The sequence below is a fragment of the Rhea americana genome, unplaced genomic scaffold (assembly GCF_003343005.1).
Source record: "Rhea americana isolate MKP2758 unplaced genomic scaffold, rheAme1 scaffold_22, whole genome shotgun sequence".
Classification (NCBI taxonomy): domain Eukaryota; kingdom Metazoa; phylum Chordata; class Aves; order Rheiformes; family Rheidae; genus Rhea; species Rhea americana.
The window spans coordinates 7,873,799-7,897,656 of record NW_028186329.1 but is presented as its reverse complement, the minus strand read 5'-3'; the positions used below and the strand labels follow the sequence as shown (position 1 = coordinate 7,897,656).

Below are 23,858 nucleotides of genomic sequence, written 5' to 3'. Positions count from 1 at the left end.
AAAAAAAAAAAGAATGTGGTTACTGTTTACTCACAGTCAGGAAACCTTTTTTTTAATTTTTCTGCTTGCTACTCTTCCTTTCTATTGAAACCTGTCCTTCTCTGAAAGATGACTTCCCACCTTTCAGTATAGCATCTATTTGATCATAATTTATATTAATAATTTGATCTGGCAATTGGAAATGCTAAGCACTTGGAAACTGCTTAGTGATCAATATCAGCTGTCAACAACTTGTTTTTATTTTGAAACTGAGCTTATTGAAGTAGGCATATATGCCAGAAATAGTTTTACTGACTTCTTTATGTATAAGCTGCTATATAAACCCAATCAAAATTCATCCTGTTGTTACAACAAATTTCAGAGCAGAATCTACCAAAGGGGTTTATAAAGCAGGGAATACCCTTAGTACACTCTCCTATCTTTAAAATAAATTCCAAGTGAATTTGTGTCCCTAATCTTTGGCAGAATCTGATTTAACTTGTCCCCAGTTTTCTTTGCTATAGTATCACACACACAAAACCACCCCATTAAATACAGAAACTAACTGCATTGCTTTTACTGTTTAAAACAGTCCCAGAAGTATACGAGCATATAAAGTGCAAGGACCCTGACTCTATTGCTTCAGGCTCCTTTTCTTGCTGCTTCATAAGCATTCCCTTGCTTCCCTTGAGTCTCTTTGCTTCTAGTTTACATCCTCTCTCTCCAGCATCCTGTGCTTCAGAAGATGACCGGCCATCCTGTGCTCTTGGCAATGTCCTAAGCCACAACCATGTTATCTTGAGCTCGAAAGGAACATGACAAAACCTTATGGCTAACATCTATAAATAGAGAAAAAAAAATCTGTTTTTACAGATCAGGGAATTTGAAGGAACAGGTTTTGTCATGAAACATATGATGTGACATACCCAAAAATATGAATTCAAAATCAACTTACTGTGATTTATCTACTGAAATGAGGAAAAGGAGGTTGACCAATGATTAGAGTATCAACTTGGCATATAGATACAGTATTCCCAGATGCTGCCTTCCTCTGAGATTTTGGGAAAATGACTTGGTTTRTGCCTCAAGCCAGTTAGCCATGAAAGGGGGTAAGTGCAGTGTGCTACTTCACATGGAAATGAGACAAAAAGGCATTAAAATATTGAGGTGTTTAGACATGGTGGTGATCTGGGTCAYGTGGGCCCCTAACATACCTTACGAAGAGCGTGTTACTGATTTTAAAACATTTTTAAAAATTAAATATTTGTAGTCAGTATATCAATATACTTAGCAGCACAACCCTATCTTTTTAAAAAAAAAAAAAAAAAAAAAAAAAAGGTAAAAAAATGAGATCCAAGTTCAGAATTTATCCAGATCCAAGTCTTATACTGCTAGTCTTCTTTCAACAGAAACTGTAGCAAGGAATTTGGGATAGTTCAGCTGACTAAAACAACAGAAGAATGGACAAATATTGTTGGTCTTGTCCGAGTTTGTATTTGCTTTGAAATACCGTTAAGCCAAGAAGTCATGAGACAAGGTAGTTAGCTGTACAACGAAAATAAATGCAGCTTTGGAGAGAGGATCTGAGCCTGATGATGTGATGTGGCATGGAGATGCTGATCTACAAAATCAGTCTGCACCTCTCAGTGCATTCAGCAATACCTCTGCCACACGGAGCCTCGTTTCTGAGATCTAACGACTTAGGGCACTGTGCAATTTAAACAGAAATAGAAAAACAGACAAACAAAAGCTGAGGTRTGCAATGGGGCTGCCTGAAAGCTTTTGATAAATTACTGGGGGAAAAAMCAATAATCCCAGCTGGATGTGCACGGGCATTTGAGAGTACTGTGACCAAGCTCGTATAATTAAAAATTAAGTTACAGGCGTATGAACTGGGCCACTATTTTCCATTGCAACCATTCTGAGGGACATGAGGTCAGCCATGACAATTCCATAATTTTTCTTCCCCTTTGGAACAAATGTTATTTCCCTGCAAATGTTATTTCCCTGCAAATAAAGAAGCTGATGGGACCCTATTCTCCACGAGGGTCTGGTCAGATGCAGAGCGCCTGGGCCTGTCCGGCTCCTCAGCAATCACAGTGCCATCATGCGCCACTGCAGTCTGTCCAGAGGGTGGACATGGGACAGGCAAGACTTGTGCTAGCTCCTCACATGGCCCAGCATTGCTTCCTCAAATAAGGTCAAATAGCAGCTGAAGGRGACCTGAATTCAGGACAAACTCAGGACAGCTCTGAAGTCTACGGAGATGCACAGTGCCCGGGTGCAGSAGTATCCCGCACTTTAAAGCGCCTTCAGTGCTGGCTGGCTAGGAAGGACGCATGCACAAAAACTATTACCTTGCAAAAAGATGACAGCAGCTTTTAAAAAAAACAATGCGTTCAGGAAAATTGAGAAAATTTCCTTGTGAGATCAAATATGCTTTTAACAGGTAACACCTAAATAATCAAGGTGTTCTGAGAAGGGAGTCAGGCAACTGTTTTTTTAAAGATCAGCGCCTGGAATTCTATTTGAACAGGAATTTTGCAACTGTAGGCTCTAAAAAGGCAATAATCCTGATTATAGGGAGTTTTAGTAGGTAAATTCAAGCCCAGATCCAGCATTCACTCATGAAACCAAACCTTTTAAAAGGATGACTGCTCTGTAGGCTAATTTCATTTAAATTGGACRGTATCTCCAGCAGAGCTTACCCATGTTTTATCTCTTTATGTGGCCCAAAACAATTCAGAATCATAGGCTCAATATGAACAGGGCTTTCAGTATATCTTTCTTAGCACCAGTAAAAAGTGAGCAAGCCAAATATTACAGTTTCTATGATGCAGTAATCTGTAAATCTATCCAAATCTGTTTTCTACTTTTTTTTTATAACAATGATGAATACACATGAAACATATATATACCTTTCCCTCCTTGAGTATAAAAGAATTTCTCACTCTGCTGCAAGCTGAATTTCCAAAGGCTGCCTTACAATGGCAGCTGCAACAAAAAAAACTAGGACTGACTGTGGAGTATATTGAAGGAACTGGGAGATGCACTTGAGAAAGATCAGTGCAGAAAAAGCCTATTGAGAAGACAGGTATATAAACAGAAAAAAGAAATAGACTTAGAAATCCCAAGAAAAACCTGGGGACAGAAAGAGGCTGTAGAGCAGAACGCAKGAAAAAGACCTGTGATTTTTTAGCTAAAAAAACAGCTTGAAAGGAAATTATTTAGACCTTGCAAGCAAATAGAGTGARGAAAGTAACTCCGAATAAGTAAAAGTGACTGGGCCAGAGAAGAACAAATTCAGCAGACGGATCGTCAGCAATATGAACTGCCGTATCTCTGCAGCAGTCAATGAAGCTATGGCAATTTACACCAGTTTTGCAGTATATCCCTTATACTGAGATCAGTGGAGCTATGATAACTTATTCCAGCTGCCTGGATGTGAATTTGTCCAGCTCTTCTTGCTCCTCTCTGCTAGCAGCACTGTTGAGAAAGCCCAATAACAGCATAATTTTCATTGTCTCCTACTTTGCAAATTAAACTGTTGACATTCTTTCTAGTTCAGACACGTATGTGCTAGCCAGAACCACAATCCATCCCACTGAATAAAACAATCTGAAAGGTTTAAAAARAGGAAATGTTTTTGAAAGTGATACACCAACTGCCTTACCTACTTAAAGTTTGAAAATTGATTTWAAAACCAAGCATTTAATTGTTAAATGCAAATTTTAAAATTAAAAAGTGCCAATTTTGCCTTCTATGAGCTGGAAAAGTATGTCCCAATAGAAGGTAACACCATGTAAAACAGCCATCATTACCAAGTAACGCAAATGTTTTTTGTATGTAAAATTGCTTTGTAAAATATTTGCTCCATCTGCTGAAAGTAGCAAAGACAATTTTCCCTGGTAGCTAATGGCCCATTTCAGCTGTACGGCAAGCGATTCACCGTGGCTGCGACTTGCATTAAGTAGAACAGCGAAGACGGTGCACAGAATTCGCCACTTATGTAGTATTATCTGCTCGCCGCTTCCCGAGAGCCCGGCCCTCATTACCGCGGCCCTCGCTTTGGATCAGCACGCAGGACGAGGCTTGCTCCGACTCGAGAGGCTTTTTGTCAAACTGAGGCACATATGTTATGCTTCAGCGCAGAAGCACAAAACAGCCACTTTCCTTGACTACAAGAACAAGGAGGTTAGTTCTCTTTCAACTTTCCAGCACTTAAACTGCTGTTCCTTTTTTCACACCACATGGGGCCACGGCTTTCTCTTCTGGCTCATGCTGTCACGGCGCACGCTGAGGATTTCTATATATAAAGATCAAGCACTCTTCCTAATTCTACATTCAACTATATGCACACGCACAAAAAAGCAGCAAACACTGGCCTCGTCCAAAAACCCCTCCCAGTTGCTTCAGTTTCATTGTATACTTTGYCGCTTACCATAGCTCCATTGAAAAGCACATGTTTACATTGTGCCCTGAACTACTTCAACATCTGCTAACAGACCAATAAAAAATAAATAAACCAGGATTGTTTAGAAAGAGAGATCCTTTCTATTTCCTCTCAACACTCCTAAACGGGCAACAGCAATATGGTGCTGAGATCCTTTTCTGTAGTTTTCGTCTTGGAAGACAATGTATGCAGGGAAATCAAAAATAAAATCACTATACCCTGTGCTAACAAAAATCAGACAAAATAAGATCTTAAAAGCTGTATCAGCTTGTCCACTATTTCTGCTATTTTTACACAGTGTGTTAGTTTGAGATCTGGATGATTTTATTCAATAGTTTGTTTTCCTGCTCCCCCAAATACTCCATGTGGATTGCTATTTTGTGCAATAAAGCATGTATTTTGTGAGATAGTGCGCTTAATTTTTCAGGGTTCTTTTTGTCTACTCTCAGAGTGAGGTAAACATTACACAATTACCATATTCTTCTAGAAGTCCTTTTTAATAATATCATACACTCGTTTCAATGCARTATTTGCAAGATCAGGACTTTGGGGATGATAATACTCATCTCATATAAAATGAAAGAACTAATATTTAAGTGTGTCTTTTATATGTTTTAATTAGATCTCTGCAAATGCACAATCARTTCAGAAGCCCTCAGATTAGTAAGATTTTCCTGATTAGTTTATTTTTCTCTATTTCAGACTCTACAAATTTTGTTCACTTTCTTTTGCCCTCCTTTCTGGCTCATTTCMCTAGGGAAAAGATTTTAATGAATTCCAAAAGCATGATTTAAAATAGAAAAAAGACACCGTACCGATAATYCACAGTCCCTTCCCAGGAATTCTGTGTGAATCGCAGGGCTGTAGCGCTAGGGAGCAGCCAGACAAAACCCACGGCACGTTTYGCAAACAACACACAGTTAAACTTCTTTTATTCTTAGACTTGCCTGTGTGATACTTTTTGGATTTTAGCAAAATAAACATTTTTAAAATAATCCAGGCATTTTATTGCATGCAATAACGTTAACGGATTTCAGATTTCTTTAGTGCTCTTGCTTTATCCTCTCCTTCCACACTGTTATTGCTAAAAACTGGCAGTTAAATTCAATTGATTCAAAATATTCTGGATCCATATGGCCTAAAACCCTGGAGCTGAAGTTCTGATATTGCCTCACTGCTGTTTTCTAGCATTTGCCTCTACTCTAGTCCCCAGATGGTGGAAGTAACATTTAAACCTCCTTTCCTCTGCCTTGTACAATAGACCTTGGCACCATTTCAACTGTTTACTCCGGTAATTAACAGCACTGATACCACAACAATTACAACTCCTACAATCTTAACACAATAATGCTATGAATTAGTGAGAGCTAATGGCTGGAAGGTATAGTGGTTCCAGACTGCGAGATCTGTGCATTTTTAGAATAAAATAAAAGGTACAAACAGCACGCTTGCGGTAGACAATGATTACCTAGTAATTAGTTTACACAAAGCTTCCTATTTAATGGCAAAACGCTGTAATTAACGCGTGACAGAAAATCAAAGGGTACTTTGTAAGCATATGAAAAATTAACACTGCAGGCCTATAGTTTTATGTACTGATTAGAAGCATATTAAATCAATAGGACATACAAACCAACAGCTTGCATACCTGATTATTGTAAGTCTTAGGAATGGATATCATGGTTTTAATTTAACCGAGGGATACAATTATCATGCTTTATTTTGCTTAGGATTTGGAAATTACCTGAAACATCACCGTGGCAGCTACATAAATGTAATAACAGACTGAATGAGAGCACTGCAGATTGTTCAYAGATACAGCGAATATGTGAACTATTTAGGACGTTTTGTTGACAAGGCACTGCCCGTTCTTGGAAATAACTTTCAGCGCTTTTTGCTTTGTAGGCAATCAAGTTTTTCCTTCAGCCTTTAGTTTCTTTCTCTTTTCCTATTAAAAACCACATCAAATTAGGGGAAATTTTAAAAGCCTGTCAAAATGCTGTAAAGGGATCTTTAGTAGAACTGTCAGAGTTTCTGGCCCTCTTCAGGCAGAAAAAATTATCACAYCTGCAATTGCACGTGCACAACAGCAGCAAAGGGCACTCGCTTGAGAACCCTCTCACAGACCCTTTGGTGTTACACCAAGACCAACTCAATTGCCTGCACTTTATTCTGCAGTTTCAGCAGTATTTGTAGCATTGCTTTAGAACGAAGTTGATGATGTTACAGAAGGTGATCAACCAAGGGGTGAAAATGAGTATCAGAAAGCGGGGAAAATGCTAGGAGTCTCTACTATGTTCAGAAACAGCCTGAAATGATAGTGTTCTGGCAATGCCATGTTTCTAAAATTAAGTCTTTGAGAGTACGAGGACTGGCTTTTATTTTGACTTGTTATAAGTATACGCTCTTTTCTCTGAATTCCTTACTTCAGCAAAGAAACAACATGTGCTACATAAGCTTCAGGCTTCTCATAGGAACAAAAATCATTCAACTAGTTAAAAATCTCACCGCTACTATTCCTGATTTTCAGATAATCATTAAGTTTATCTAATTACTTATTACAGGACTTCTTAAAGTTTACCAATAACATTTCAATTTTAAGATACAGCCAGCATTTTATCTTGGCCTTTCAAATTGTAATTTTCCAATAGCAATCAATTGAAAATCCTGCAACATAGTTTGAATATTGCTTTGTTCAACACTGACTGAAATTTGGGGTTTCTGTTTAATACCACCTTTTGAAAAGATTTTGAGCTCCTTTTACTCATTTGAATGATCTAACAAGGATATGGTCTATATGAAAGAAAACTGGYACAATATTGTGACACAAGTGGAGATGGCAAGAGTCAAACACTGTAACATTTAAAATGGAAGGTTACCCATGCACATTAAATAGCATTTCTTCTACAACTAATAGCTAATAGAGTTGGTTTTTTTAACAGCTGTATTGTTATGATTGTTACAGCCAATTGTAATGGTTTAATGAAAAGAACRCTTTTGCTTGTTTTTCCATGTCTTGCTCCATTCTAGTTTTTTCAGGTCTTTTCATCTTTATCCCTACATGTCTCCCTCCCTCTGTCTCCTGTCTGAGCTTCCTTACCTTTAGGATTGCTGCTATATAAACTTGCATTATATCGGTAGTCCTTGTGGTTAATGAATAGTTGCAGTATAATAAAAAGGAATTCTTAGATTAACCTGACTATTGATATATAAATAGTAACTAAACCACTAGATTATATGTATAGTTATACAAGATGGTGGGATGTCTGTATGCTCCTGTATTATTTTAGGTAAAAGGGACCTGTTAAAAGAACAAAACAGGCAACACTAACAGGATGGTGACGTTACCCCTCCACTGAGAGGGAAGAGGACCTTGGGCGCTGAATAGAAGTRGAGCCTGCAGAAGGATCCGACTGGACTTCACCTATGGGCCCTGGTTGAGTCAGAGTCCAGGGGTGTCACAGGCTTTGACAGCCTGGTGTCTATTCCAAAATAAATAAAACAGACCAAATAACATGCTTTGTAGACTACTACACCAGTCTCCAGCTTGAATTCTGAGCAGGTATCTGAGCATCTCTCCTCTTGCTTAATGCAAGTACGGCTGCAGTAGATCTGATTAGTCCAGTGTCCTAACTCTGATCGTGGCCATAAGTGGATGCCCAGGAAAGSTTATAAAAACAGAGCAAGTATATCCATTCCCCAGATACTCTCTCAGCCACCAACAGTTTGCAGCTCAGAAACTCGCTAAGTCAGAGACAGTGTCAGTGAATTTAATAACCATAAATGGATGGTTTTCTCTTCCAWGAATTCATCCAGTCTCACAGCTTAGATCTATATAAATATAGGTAAGATTTTTTCAAAACTTGAAAAAATGAAGTGCTGACTTCCAGCAAGTGAGATGTCTAGCTTCTTAGCATATTTTGGAATACCACATATTAATAAGTGTTATCTTTCTCTAGATATTCTGAATGGACCCTCATGCAATTGTCCTAAATACATTCTATATCATTCGTTCACTTACTCTAGTAAGCARAATCATTTTTTCTGCTATGCATGGACTACTTGAAACTTGGATAAGTAGAGTAAATAGTTTGGAAAATCACGATATGACAGCATCAGAGCATTTCACACGGAGCACATGCTTTACATGCACMCCTTAAACAGGTAAAATCTGTGAAGTAATGTGCTTCCTCCAACAGCTGATCACGTTGCACAGTACAATTAAACTGCTAAGGTGTTTCAGAACTTGCTGATCTTTTCTACCTATAACAGGGGCCAGATTCTTACATTTTTTCACACTGGAGAGTGGTGCTCTCCACAAATAGTCTCACTATAGCATGAGCACTTGTGGTGAGAGTGGTTCTCCTTGATACTGAATACAACTGGAACTGGGCCTCAGGATGAAGGATTTTGTATGCTGGCAGACCTAGCAGTGCGCAGTAGGATGAAGGTTTACAGAGCCATTCTGCATAGTTTGTGAATTCAGCCCTTTATGCAGTTACAAGATAATTGTTCGGATACCTCAGATGCTACATTAAGTTAACATGGCAAAATACATTGATAATCTTGTCCTACATTTTTGTTTGCCCAGTGTTATGTCTGAAATGAGGAATCTAAAATCTCATTTTTAGATAGAATAKATTCTTATGCAATTCAAACTCACAAACTACATTATTTTTAATCTGTTGCCTACTACATACCAATGAGAAAAATCTGAGTATCGTGTCTTAAACTGCTATGCAAATGATGCTATTTGTAAGTATTAACATAATTTAGTGCTTACAGTCATATTCTCATTTCTAATAATTCTACCAGAATGGAGAGTCTTTTCACTGTACTCTTAGCCTGCAGGATAGTCTTTCATCAAGAAGCTGAATTTTTTAATAACCTGCCAGCATACGTTTTGTATGTGGCAGCCTATGCCAATGACACAATGTCTTCATTATCAAAAGAAACAGGTCTACATACTGTAATAGGACATTAAAACATGCCTGTGCTCATAAACTAATGCTTTGATGTTTAAATGTGTATCATTACAGTGGTATTCTGTAACAAAGGATGATTTTAATCCTCTGCTCTCAATGGTAATACTCGGTGGCGACTGCAATTCATTACATATAAAAGAGGTCTCCTGCTCTAGAAAAGAGGGCTCATGCAGAAGGCAGAAAAATGTGAACACGCGTATTCAAACAAGATGCTCAAAATGGCAGCAAAAGTTTTGCTCTTCTAGCTAAGCTAGCTGGAATACTGGTCTGGATTTATGGAAGCTTTCCTGCTGACTGTAAGAAATTAGATCAAATACATTGTTCCATATATATTTTCCAACTTCCAACAAATGTTTATGTGGAAGGGCTTCTAAAAGGCTGATTCCTGGCTGCATCAAAGTTCCACTTCAAYGCAGTATAAAAGCAAAAACAGAGAAAGCCAGTTATCCCTATACCCTTTATTCAAATCTGCTTAGCCCCTGGAGAATTCAAAAGGCAGAGAAATAGGAACACTAAAACTAACATGAGGTGATGCCACTTTAAATAGGGAATTTATACCAGCAAAGACCTAGACTTGGTGGAAATTGTGTTTTACCATGTCTTCTGCTCCCACTCCATGCCTTCTGCCATGGTGGGAAYGGGATCTGGGTATATCCTGCTAGCTTTTTGTGTACCCAGATGGCTCAGTGGCCAGGCAATGCTCTCCAGTGCTCTACTTTATATTGCTCAGATTTGTACCGAGTGAAGGGTCCTTAGCAGGTGGGAGAAATTGTATGTTAAGTAAGTTCTGTGTTATTACATGGCATTACCTTGTAGCTGTCAAAAGCAATATAATCAGCACAATTTGAAATTTTAATATACAAAATAATTCAATCAAACAAAAGCTTTTAAACACTTTTGATTGAATAAAAAAAGCACTATAATGACTTGTTTATGTAAATTTAACAATTCTTTCTGGRTACGTTCCTTCTGGCTTTAAAACAGTTACACTACAAATGAATTTGGCACAATATACAGAAATATCAAATGCTTATTGAAATGAACACATTTAAATACCAATGAATATTTGAACTACAAATAGTTTCCTCAATATCAGAACTAATGAAGTTAGCTGGATTTGTGATCTGCTTATTCAAAGCTCCCATTGAAGCTTTTTCTGTAGTTGAGATGTACCCCGTTACATCCTGTGGATTCTTAGGAATATCTTAGTGCATGAGGTCATACTTTTTCCCGCAGTTAGGTATTTATAGGACCTCTCTCTTTACCTAAGCATCCACTATAATGAAACTTGTAGGACTCTAATGATCTCTGAGACCTCAAATGTTCTGTCTTATGCAGTGGAAAATAGCTAACAGGTTTAAAAGTTATTAATACAGAGAAATGTACAGAAACAACAATCCTTAGGAAGCCAGATTAAAAAGTGATCAGTTTGTATCTGGCCTCAAACTGATTAGTATTGTTCAATTATATTAGTCCAACATTTATTCCAATAATGGCAAGTTTCTGTAAGGTTCTACCACCTATATACTTTTATTTACTCATGCCCTCACTTTAGATAAAAAACACTAAGAAAGATTTTTGTGTTATTGCATATGAATTAAATGATACGATGTCCAACTTATTTCCACAGTTGGATGTCAGACATTCACTTATATTTTGGAATATTTAACTGCCCTTTTTTATTTGAATTACTGTATCCTATTACTTTATACAAGCCAGCCTGAATTCTGTAATATCAGCTCTTACCAACATCTTAAAATGAAAGCTCAGAGAAAAGATTTATGGTGAGGAACTACTCTAGGAGAACATTAAGGAGTCGTAACAACAGACAAGAAACRCTACTCCTTAGTTACTTACATGGGCCCACTTACTACTCCATATCTCCGGGCTGCATCTTTGCCGCTCCTTCTGGAGCCAGGGGTAGCATTTCAAATGCAAGATAACATCACAGTAGGCAGTGCCATTTCCTCCAGATTCATCGTTCATTTTGAACAGCCAGCGCTGCACTTCCATGTTGTCAATGATCAGCTGACTGAGAATATTAATCATCTGTGGACCAAGTGATTACACAAAGATACTTTGCACTATGACAATATTAAACTGCTCCGACGTTTAGACATAGGGTTCTCTAATATTTGGACTTAAAATTTATTGTATAACTATAGTTTCTGTTTCTTAGAGATGTTTGTGCTTTTACAGTTATCTTGGATCCTGAACAAAAACAATCCTGAACATTTTTGGTCAAAAAACCTATTACCTCCCTCCTGCACTTGAATCCACCTGGGCAGAGTACCAGACAGCTACAGAGCTGTACTCTGCAAAGGGGAACTTGCCTCTTCAGGCTTCTTTGCTACATCAGGATCTTATATTTTGGATAATCAGTATAGCTCTATAAACGGTTTTGACAGGGAATAATCTGGAATGGACTAGACTATTTGCAAAATCTGAGAAACAGTTGTGCCGGATCCTGGCATCTGCAAAACATCTGTGAAATTCTCGTACTAGGGAGTACATTATATGGTTATAAATATATGAAGGAGTTGTGAGGCAGGCTTTATAAAAAGCTGCTAATTATTCATCCGTATATGTACACAGATTTACATGACTTTAAACTGCCTTTTGCCCAGCTGGTGTAGTATGCAATTAGCCTCTTAGAAACTGTAAATGCCCTTGAACCCATTGAAAGTATCATCAGATCATGTTGCACTGCATACATTTTGAAATAGTAATTTTTGGGACACCTTGTTTATTTTTTGGACTATGACCTCAAATAGAATTTGTGTGTGTTCCTGCTGCTGTTATCTGTGGCTTTTGAGAACCCCATAAATGTGTTTGTCTTGATGACTCTCCTACAGTAATGAAAATGATCAATAATATTGTAAGGACTGTACCAATCAAAAGAGTTATGTGCTATCTTTAAGTGAAAATTGAATTGTGCTTTAATATAGTGTCACCTTTCTTTGATTATTTAACCAACAAAGTCAATATTTCTTATGAGCAAACAACAGCAGAACTTTTGTAATGCTGCACTATGAATCAAAAGTATTAGATTCATATAAATGATTTAACAACAAATCAAACACTTGTTTTTTAGATCGCTGATCATGTATTTGTTTATTCCTACTATGGAAGTTGCTATACATTTGTGTATCTGAGATTATTTTCAGTGCTAAAGGTGATTAATAAAAAGTAAAGCAATGTGAAAAAATTCACTAAGCAGTAGGAATGCTTACAAATAATTGCCCTGATTATTTTCCTGTATTAGTTGTAGCACTACTATAAAAAATAATTTTAAAAATCCTTCCAACAGACCATACTTACACATATCATTGCAAGTTGAAGAATTAGCTTATAGAATTAAACATTTAGCCCTTGAATGCAAAATAAATATATATGTGAAATGAACACACTATAGAAAACTCTTGTGCCTTGTGATTGCTTTTATAAGTTTGAGTTTAGTAATATTTTTGTTCTTTTCCTACTGGTCATGCTAACAAAATAGATGAATTTAGCAATGAAAAGCCAGATACAAGGCAAAATTTCAGTTACAGATATGCTCAGTGAATTTGGATTTGAACAAGCTGACTTCCTAAACATGTGAAATTTCTCTTTCATCAAACACTTCATTTCCCAGAAATCCCTGTTGTATTTTCAGTCACTGGTGAAACTCCTATTAATTTCATTGAGGCCATGACTTTATCCATGGCTCAGCAACCCAAGCTCTTTGAAGTAACTAGACCAAAAGGCCCTATGTATCCTCAAGAAAGAATCTGAGGAACACCAGAACAATTGGATTACTTCTTGATCGGATGTGGGTTACTTTCAATTGATGAGATATAACAGGAAGGAAAAAAAARAGAGAGAGAGAGAGAAAGAGAGAAAAGGTAAGAGAAACTTCATACATGACTTAAACATGACTAATCAATTCAGTTATTAAAATTATACAGGTAACAGAGCAAAGTCTGCATCCAGCCTAGTGAAAACAAACCTCTGCTTGTTGCCACATCGCAGACCACCTCCTGCTTACCTGCTCGGTGCTGTAGATGTCAGATTCTCCAGGAGGGGTCGGCACACAAGCACTGGCAAAGATGCGTTTACTTCCAGACTTGGTACTATAGAGATGAGCCACTTCTGGCACTGAGCCTAATATAGGCACGTTTAGCATGTCAGCCACTGCTAAGTCATCTTTGTGGGGTACCCCTCCGATAATGTAGGCATCTCTGCTCTGGATAAGAATTTTTATTTTTTTGATTGTCTTGGGACTGTACTTCAGCTGCGTGGCTAGGCACATGTGATGGCTCTGTATAAAGATAACATTATTCTTCTTAAAAGGTGTTCTTTTCTATTCCATAAACCTAATTTATAATGTTGCACACAATAAATACATTATTAATAGCAGGCTGGGTTATGACCTATCCTGTAGCTTAGCAGTTTAAATTGATAAAAGCTGTTGGGGTGAGGCTCCATAATCGTGCACATCTTTAGTGTGTYGGAAATGGGCTCACTGGGAATAGAACTAATTACTACACATCTGTATTTATTTGATCCATGCGGAATTATCCTTCTGTCAGTCGGCAAAGAAGCTGGTGGCCTTTGGATAATAGTGATTCATCTCAGCAACACTTCTGGCATGGTTTAACTCTAAAGCGCCTAAAAATCAATACAAAAAATGAAGAAAAAACCCTATAGCAGAGAACGTATTTCACCATACAGTTCAGCAGTATTTTAAGTGATTCCCTGAGAATAAAACACTTTGATTTACAAAACCTTTCATTGATCACATTAAATTACTGGGGATATACATTTCCATTATACAGTAGYTCTGACTGCTACTGTAAACTGAACTGCCCAACACTGAGGGAGGCAATAGTAGCTTTTTGTTTGTACAAACGTTTCAATTTTTTGGAAGTTATTTGTCATTTCTCCTAAAAAAGAAAATACCTATTGCTGGACAAGATGCTCAGAGATGCCATAACCTGTAAATTTAAACTAAGAACATCAGTCACGGTAGGTCAAATCTCAGAAATATCTGCTGCAACACATCCTATGCATCATTTGCAGATAACCTAGTTATCTTTTTTTGAAGGTATACAGGTGCACTGGGACAGATAGGGATGGGTATTATGGATGAAGATTACTACAGACACCCATTGCAAAAGATTGCAATAAACAAATCATAACAAGAAGGAAGTCTTCTTTACATTGAGATTTCTTCTAGTTTAGAGCCAGTTCAGGAAGGCATTACTTTTCACGATAGCTTAAATACTGAATTTATTAGGGATTTCCAGGATTGGAAAACACAGAATATTTTCCTTCAAAGTCCTGAGTATTTCCTCCCCAGAGACTGAAGCACAAATCCTGATTCCGCTTCATGGATGGGGAAGATTGTGAAACAGAGATGGAGAAAAGGAATCTGTTCTGTCCCTTCCCCAGTGACTTCTCATGCCAAACTAATAGCTCCCCAAAATGCCCAAGTCTCACTGTGAAGGAGTCAGACATATTGCAGGGAGATCAGAGCTACATGTCAGAGAAGTAAGATACTCTTCAAACTTCTAGCAGGAAAAGGGAGTCACAGAAGCTACAGGAGAAAAGAGAGAACAAAAGCATCCTGGAGTCTTTTTTCTTCTGTCAGTTTTAAAACAAACACTCTTAATGCTCTGATTTGGTTGTTTCTTTTCTCCTAGGCCCTGGTCTAAAAGCAGGGAGATGGGTCACGCTGCTGGTCTTGTGGCAGAGTTCGGCCATGTAGAGAACAGGATCAATTCCCAGCCCCGGTCACTCGCTCCCTGGGGCCACAAGCGGTGATGTAGGGAAGAGATTTGCTTTGTGTCTCTCAGTAATGGATTTTACAGTTAATTAAGGAGTGCAGGAAACAGGCTGTAAAATCTAGTTCATTCCTGCTTTGAGAGTGGTATGGCTGTCATGATATACGGTAGTGTGAGTGAAAGAAGGTAAAAGCAGAAGAACTGAGGAATCCTCAGAATTCCAGCATGATGCTGAACAGAATAACGATCAGTAGCCAAAAGGCTAGTTCTTGGTTCTCAAGCCTGTTGATTGAAACAAACAAACAAACAAACAAAAACAAAACAAACCCCAAACCTCTTGAGATCAGAAAAGCTGAACTTGGCATCAGCTTCACCATGACGGGTAAAGCTACCACTACACAGTTTGACTTGCTGCTGCCTGTGAATCAGCATAGCTTAACCCTGTCTCAACACTGTTTCACCTTGCTGCACRGAGTCACAAGAGATCACTGTAACAGCTAGCAACCACCTAAGGACAAAGGTATACGGACACCCCCTTTCTCCAGGCCCTCTCTGCCTTCCCTTTGCAGACACCAAGGACTGGCACAGTGCTGCCTGTGTCTGCATTCCTTTTCCACTGCTTTTCTCCCCCATCAAGCTCCATCAAAACAGCTAGGAAATTGGTTAAGGCTGATTTGTACCTCTAGGATTGCTCACWGGAGCCTTCTAGAGATGGCCTTCAAGCCACACCTTCATACTTCAGGAATAACTGTAGATACATTTAGGTGCAACAAAAGGTTTTATGAAATAATCCAGATGCAAGATACTTCAAAAGAAGTATCTTGTAGATACTTCTTGTAGAGAAAGCTCTAATCATTACACAAAAGAAATGACAACTAAACTCATGGTCACTGAAGCCAATGGGTAACTCGCATCAGTTAGGAGTACAGATTCTTCCTCACACAAAAGATATATCCTGTATATAGGACACATTAGCTGCCATATGGTAAAGGACATATGCCTGGTGAAGACAAGGCAGTTTGAGGATTTCATATATTAACAAGGGTACCACACTGAACAGGCAAGGTTATATCTCAACCTGGTATCATGTAAAACCTATGCTTGCCCATTCTTATCAATGGCACTTGGCAGTAAAACACCTCTCAGTATGCTGAACYGGGTGAGGAGCATGACCATATCCATGAGAGCCCTGTAGCCTTTGTAAATAGGTGAGCTCTCTATACCTGAGCATGTAGAAATTTCCCAGTAAATCAAAGCTACATAATTGTCACCACTGGGCTTCACAGGGTTGTTTCCTCTTCACTTGTAAAACAAGTTTTGCCCAGAATGTCTCAACAGAAATTGGACTGTCTGAAAATGGTCTGCTTTTACATTAAAACGATATCAGTCAAACCACTGTGACCAAAAATCAGTTGGCAAATACATCTTCTATTCCTGGTCAGCATGTCTGTGTTGATCAGCACATCTTTCAGTTCATAAAATGAAGATTTTTAGATAGTATTTTTGTTGTATTTTATTTGGAAGGCTCCATAAAGCTTCTGACATGTGGTAGCTAGTACTGGAGAAACAGGCTAGTATCCAGAGGAAAAAAGCTACAACAGTCAAAGTTCAACTGAAAAAGAATAAAACATATCCCTGAAGTTTAGCAAGGATTTATCATCCAAGTAATTTACTTTACAAGATGAAGGGCTAAATTATGGCTCAGCATAGGCATATGCAATGTCAGTAAGTTTCTAGTGTTCAGATAAAAGGCCTAAAGAAAAGCTAGCTCTTAAAAGAACACACACATTTTGATGATTTTCTCTAACTTTAGGGAAGAATACATTCATATGTGCAGAACACAGTCTTAACTATGGCAAAACTAGCAGACAGCTCTGACTCAGTAGTCCCTTCCTATACAGTATAAGAGCTAAGCACTTTTCACATGTGTTTTCAAGAACAAAAATGAATTCATACATGTACTTAAGTGCTTTGATGAACAGTATGCTACTACAGAGCTATATTTGAAAAGCTTTTTCTTTTTTTAACCTTCTGAAGTCATTAATTTCAATCAAAATATGGTACAAATTATGATAYAAATACTTGTTTATCAAAATACCTAGGAGAGAGATCTTAATATATTTTGAAAACAGGAGTAGGGCTTTGAGTATAGAGGGCATAGAGAWAAAATGTATCACAGAATTTTGTAACAGTGGAATCTCAGCTAAGATACTGTGGATACTGTGGAAAATTAATATTTACAATATATAATTCTTCACTGTATAGTAACTTCACTGCATTGCAGTATTTTCAGAAGCATTGTACATAGTATGCAGTAGTTTAGGTATTTTTTTAAACCACGTTCCAGCGTGCGAATTTAAAAATGGCTTGACAGGTTGAGAACTAATATTTCTGTATTACCTAAACTAAGTAGTTACAAGCTCTGTTCTTTAAGAAGCTCTAAACTGGATTTCATTGCAACAAATACTACAAACCATGAATGATTGGATGCTGGGCTACCCAGAGATAAAGTTTGAGTAATAAGAATGGTTTATTGCTATGATTTGCTTAGAGATATAAATCTATCAAGTTCACAGTCCCAAACATATACTACAAATGGACAGTGGTCTATAGGTAGCCAATATAGGACTATCTCAACTAAGTCTATAAAGCTAAACTGGGATATTTATTTCCAATTCTCTAACTAGTAGTCTAATCAGTAAAGCTCTTAAACTTGCAATAATATTTCACTGATGTGTACCAGAGCGTTACAAGTTATAAAATTTCCAATTTAATTTTACTGCATCCCTCAAGCTGTAGTAATTAGAAGACAAACTCACAGGGAAGCTGTTTATAGCTTCAGGGGTGAGAATTTTGAACCTGTCCTGCAGGTCACCCATGTCCTCAGGGTTCCCAGATCTAACAGCTGCCTGCAGACCCAGGAGTTTATTGTAATACTGCAGTAACTCCTCACTCAGATGAAGGGGGCAGATGTAGATGACGTCCACGTTGGCATCTAAAACAAAGGGGCACAGTGTTCATTAGTGGGATAAAGGTAGGCTCCATTCAGAACAGCTATCTGATCATCCCTCCTCATTTGCTAACAAACAGTTTTGCTAAAAGAACATGGAAAATAAAAATGAGATCTGTAACTCCCTACTCTTCATGGTTTAGCTGCTTTTTCTGTACTTCAGCGTTTCTCTGAAGACAGGTCAGCAACCCAAAGAAATAGCTGGTTTTCAGAATTCAATCTGCAGAACATACTGGGGGCAGAATTTTGGAAGTGTTGCAGGGGGATTTATCTGCGCGACTCACATTAACATCAATGAGAATTGCGCACTGCTTTAAAAATATATCCCATTAACTTCAGTAAATTATAGAACTGAGCTATTAAGTTTAGAAAGCTGATGAAATTGCAATTTCATACTCTGCCTTGATTTTGCATGGCCTGTTCCTTTTCTTGTCCTGTCCACATAAAAGCTCACAGTAGGATACCATTAATAACTATTGCTGAGCATGTGAGTGTGCAGATTAGCTAGTTAAATACCACAGTGTGAAAATCTGTTTTTTTGCATGTGAAACAACTTGGGCTGAAAGACAGTATATACACAAACACTTTGAGGTGAGAAAGTGAAAGGCATTAATATATGCCATTTTAGAAAATTTAAATGACTATGGTCTTCTAAAATAAGAATGTTAACAGAGGAGCTAATGAATTAATTGGCCTTGCAACATCAACAGAACATGCTGCCAAAAAGCACTCCTAGATTTTGATCCAGCTCCTGCCRAAATCAGTAGGAAGTCTTTCATTGTTTTTACCGGGCTCAGGAAGAAGAGCCCTGAAAGTGCCAGAGACAAATGCTATTAAATGGGAATGAATCAGAAGCAAAGCACGTATTGGAGTAAGAAAACTCCGAACCTAACACTATAAAGGATTGAGATACCCCCCACTCRTTCACTTTGTTTTGCCATGCTGCTGCAGGCAAACAACCCACACTAAACATGTCAGGCCAAAATCTCTGCTAAAGCATTACAGCATCTGACAGCCAGCCCCATGCCTCAGCCCTGGTTGAGCCTTTATATAAAACAGATCATTACAGTACAACTTTTTAAAGGAGTTAGAAGAACAGTTCACTAGATCTTTAGTGAATATTCACTATCATATTTAGGCATTTAGTCAGACTTGCAAAATCAGCCTGAAAATTTACCAGTCGGGGTACAAAAAGACTACTCGCCCATGTTAGCTGTAAYGCTGAAAGCACTGTCAAAAAATGGCAAGCCCAAGTGAATTTGGTGAACAAAATGCTGCAAAAAAGTTTACTATTCTAACACTGCCCTATAAAGAGATATAAAAATCTGTTTTGGACACAGTGGGGCTCCAGAGACAGATTAGATAGTAGCAAGTCACATCAAGCAAGGAAACCCTTCTAAAGAAAAAAAAATAGTATGGTAAATGCCAATGTTCTTCTGTCATGCACAGGTAAAGCATCTGATGTAGTTAATAATTTAGTTAATAATTGACTAGTTTATATCTTACTTGTGATCTATTTTATATTCTACAGTGGAACCAGTTTTCATGTTTACAAATTTTAAGGTGAGAAAGAACGCCTGTATAATGTGTTGACTTTGTCTCTTTTAGTTTCTAAATATCATTTTAGAGACAAAAAGATTCTATGTTAAAAAAACTGCAAAATAAAACTGTGCTAGGGAAAAACAACATTAGTGCCTAGATAATATATAAAGGCAATTACATTATTATTTTAGGCAACTGTAAATTTCTACATCTAATATATTTTTCTTACAAATTTACTAAATGGCATTTATAAAATAATAATGATACTGAAATATATATGAATCATGTAAAGTATGTCATTCCAGGGAGCCCTTGACAAACAATATTCTTCATTGCTTTGCTTAAAAAAGGACTGTCATTCTAGCAAAAACTTTTTAATGTATGGCTCTTGCTCATCTGCTAATTAAAAAAAAAAAGTTTTAAATAAGGGCTTGCTCTTTTCTAGCACATCTTTCTCCCCATACAAGCCTGAATGCACACTAGCAGAATTAGCTACCTAATTTTGTAGAACACTAAGCACTTTTGATTGATTGTGGTGCTCAGCATGCCACGGGATCAGGCTGCTTTACCTTATCATAGAGTTAAAAAGATTCAATAGGCTCTTCTTATGAAGAACTTGTACAGAAGCAAATGGCATAGCAGATAAATTACTTCTGAGCTTATATGTTCTCTACACTTAACATTAATACWGCAAGAAWGTCCCCATCAGTCATTCTCTTTTACTCACAAATATGGGTAAATAACAATCAAAACATAGACAGGCAACAGCTCATAACATACCCAGTATGTCGCACAGCCTTCCCATCTGCAAATTCTGCTGAAGAGCAAAATCAGGAATATGCTCACGGATGCACTGGGAATACCCTGAAAAAYAATTGAAGTCCACCCCAAATCTATTCAGAAACCCCTGGCATATATTTGAAAGAAACATTTTTTAGATAAAAAACTGTAATAAAAGTATCTCAAATGCCAAAGATAGCATAATGATGCATAAATACATCATCTTCATGAATTAATTTTATTAACAAACTGATGTAACATCATTTTTGTGCGATATGAGATTCTAAATAAAGATCTAAATGTTACACACTTAGAAAGCTTTATAATTCAAAACTATGAACATGTGACTTTTAAGTCTTTTATGCTGCTGGATTTTTTTTTTTTTTTTTGAACAGAAATAAATGTTATCACCATTAAGTAAGTGAGAATTCTGGCAGAGTGGTACATTTTGTCCTTCACACAGATAAAAGACAACAAAAAGACTTCATTAAAGAGATGTCTCAGTGATACCTGATCACTTTGTTACAGAGGACGAATGAGTGGCAGCCTGTCTGAGCTAGGATTTTCTGCTTGGAGGTTAGACTTCCACCTGATTACATATTCCCATTTTAAAAGATTTCTGCAAATGACACAACCATTGTAATTATACTCTCTAATTCTGTAGATTTTAAACTGAGTTAATTCTAAATTAATCAATGTGTATATACAACCACACATATCGTGTATCGCTAGTTGCAAGCCGTGATTGAATCAATAGTAAGTTCAGCCTAACACTCAGTGTTTGACAGATTTCTGACTGATCTGTTAACAAAATCCATGCAACATTTCCATATATCTGCACATGACTAACCATCTGAAACTTAGAAAAACTTAGTCTGACTGAAAGTTGTTCTGTATTTCAGCACTTTCCTTTTGAAAGATAACAACAGTAGATCTTCCAGGCAAAGCTGCCTCTCTTTTACTGCAAGGACAATCATTGTAAATAATCAGTTAGCACACTAAGATGATGTGGCAATGCCTTGTTGCACATAGGGAAGCAAAACGTAATAGAAATGGAGATGACCAGTTTTATTCTTAGTAATTTCTCTTAAAACTTGCACTTTGTATCTAGCACAGTGTACCATGTACCTGCAGAATTATATCAAGATAGAAGATGCTGAGCTTTGGGCCGAACAGTGTTGAACTACGGCAATTTGAAAAAGCTTGTTCTGGTTACTTTAAAATAAAGCCCTGAGTCTCGGGTTATTTTATTTATTTTTTCTCTAAGGTAGAAACCAATTTTAAGCCACTAACAATGCTGTTTAGCAATTTCAAAGGATTCAAACTTCAAACACAAAGTAGCTGATTTCCCCACACTAAACTGCTCATGAAAACAGATTTGTTCTTAAGGAATTCATCTGAGCAGGAAAAATACATGCAAATGGCACTTGGAAAATAAGTAATTACTTAAAAGAGAAAATTGTTAATATTAGCTATAGGATAAAAGTTAAAACTTGTATGTGGCTGTAGTTCTGCAGATACACAACAGCATTATACCAACTACCATATGTACTTTTCTAAAAAAGGTTAATAAAACATYAATTCAGAGTATATTAGCTCCCATTGTCAAGAGCCCCTTTGATTTAAGGAGTGGAATATTCACTCCTTGTGAATCATTCACCTTCCAGATGACATTATGAGCCACATTAATCCTCACACCTGACACATTTCATATCCTCAGTTCTTACCTGGCAGGTCATCCGACACTGCTTATTAAAGGCAGATGCTTAATATTCCATTTTGTGCAGTTGAAACAAAATCCACCCAGAATAAATGACACGTACTGCGATCACATTCTGAATGCTCCATTACAACTATAACCTGGGCCTTCATTTCTGTTCTGCTCTGTTCAGCTGGTTTAGGTATCGCTTAACATTCTGAGCTCCCACGTTTGGTCTGAAACACGTGAAACGTTTCACGTAAATTTGCATTTGCCAGAAGCCAAAGCTCCTATTTCGATTCAAAGAACCACTGCTTTAGGTGCCATACGCTGGCAATCTGATCAAAGTAAACGCTGAGTTGTGTCCGAAAGCAGGAGCTGGCAAGGGCAGAGCACCTGAGGACGCGTCTGGTCGCTTACGCAGGCACCCGGGCGCTCCAGTCCGCGGCAGGAGCACCCTTGAACAGGGACAACCACGGGTTTTGATCTTCACTTCAGCGGCACTAAGAAACACTGAGGGCCCTCCTGCCTTGCGCTAGCTTTACGATAGCATATGTTCAATGCCTTCCGTGGAACGATCCCCATTTGCACAGGGGTAAGGATAGGGAGAGTTATGGGAGTACTAAAAAGGGGCGAGTGAATTAATGGCAAAGGGCCTGCTTTCACCTCCCTTTTCAACCTCAGCCATGACCTAATGCCCCTTAATTGCCATTTTCTTCATAAATTTTGCCTGTCTCAAAGCACCTTCCCTCAGCAAAGAATCCAGAACAATTTTCAAACTTTGCTTTGGAGGCAGGAGTAGCAGCATAAAGCAGGGGAGAGGGAGGAAGGGAGTGTTTAGCGACAGTCCGAGGTCTGAAGGAGGAGGAGGACAAGAAGCTGTCCAGGATGCAGCCACCTTGGGCCCTCCAGTGCTCGAGCTAGGTCTGATAAATAATACCTAATTTTTCCTACTATACTTCGCATGCCTACAGTTTAATTGAACAGCTTTCATGAAAAAAAATCTAGTTTTTGTTTTGGTGAAATAAATGGAAACGTTTGTTCCTCACAGCAGTATAATTTGATCCCTTCACTTTCCCTTTCACTGCATTATTTGCAGAAATTTGACACGAGCCTGACCTTGTTCTCAGAATGAAAAATGCTGAAAAACCCAGTTACAACCATATCCCAGTTTATTGGAATTCCACTTGTATGAGAAGAAAACCAGACTGACTTGCCCTTACAGCTGAAGCCAAGGAAACGTGAAAGGGGAGTTTCAGGCTCTCTTTTTGGCTACCAAGACGGAAGACAGAAATCACTAATAGCACATTGTCAATCTTCTGTGTTCATCTACTCTGTCCCATTTCTGTAATTTAGACGCATTTTAATGACAACCCATAACTCAGGCCTTAAAAAAAAGTTCACTGAAATCAGCTGACGTTTTGCATATTTAGTCCTCTTAGACTCTGAAATACGTTACTTGCTCAAGTTGTCTAYGCTGCTACAAGCCTATTCAAATAGACTTCTTTATTCTAATGTTCCATAAGGCTGAATAAAACAAGGCAAAACGTTTCAGTATCATWGCTAAGGATACTTAGCAGTTCTTTTCCAAAACAAATAGTGCAATATGGCAGATCAAAAGCATAATTGGAAAATATCTGAGAAC

The 23,858-nt window shown here is 37.8% G+C and overlaps 1 protein-coding gene across 1 annotated transcript in view; it reads right to left on the bottom strand.

Moving 5' to 3' along the window:
• Positions 1 to 23,858, bottom strand: part of IQCH (IQ motif containing H) — a 75,544-nt gene that overhangs the window by 26,279 nt on the left and 25,407 nt on the right. Inside the window, exons 11-14 of the mRNA XM_085305447.1 lie at positions 20,515 to 20,598; positions 18,002 to 18,177; positions 13,445 to 13,717; positions 11,275 to 11,466 (exon numbers count right to left, since the gene is read on the bottom strand). Coding sequence (XP_085161573.1) covers positions 11,275 to 11,466; positions 13,445 to 13,717; positions 18,002 to 18,177; positions 20,515 to 20,598 — 725 coding nt within the window. The remainder of the gene's footprint in view (positions 1 to 11,274; positions 11,467 to 13,444; positions 13,718 to 18,001; positions 18,178 to 20,514; positions 20,599 to 23,858) is intronic.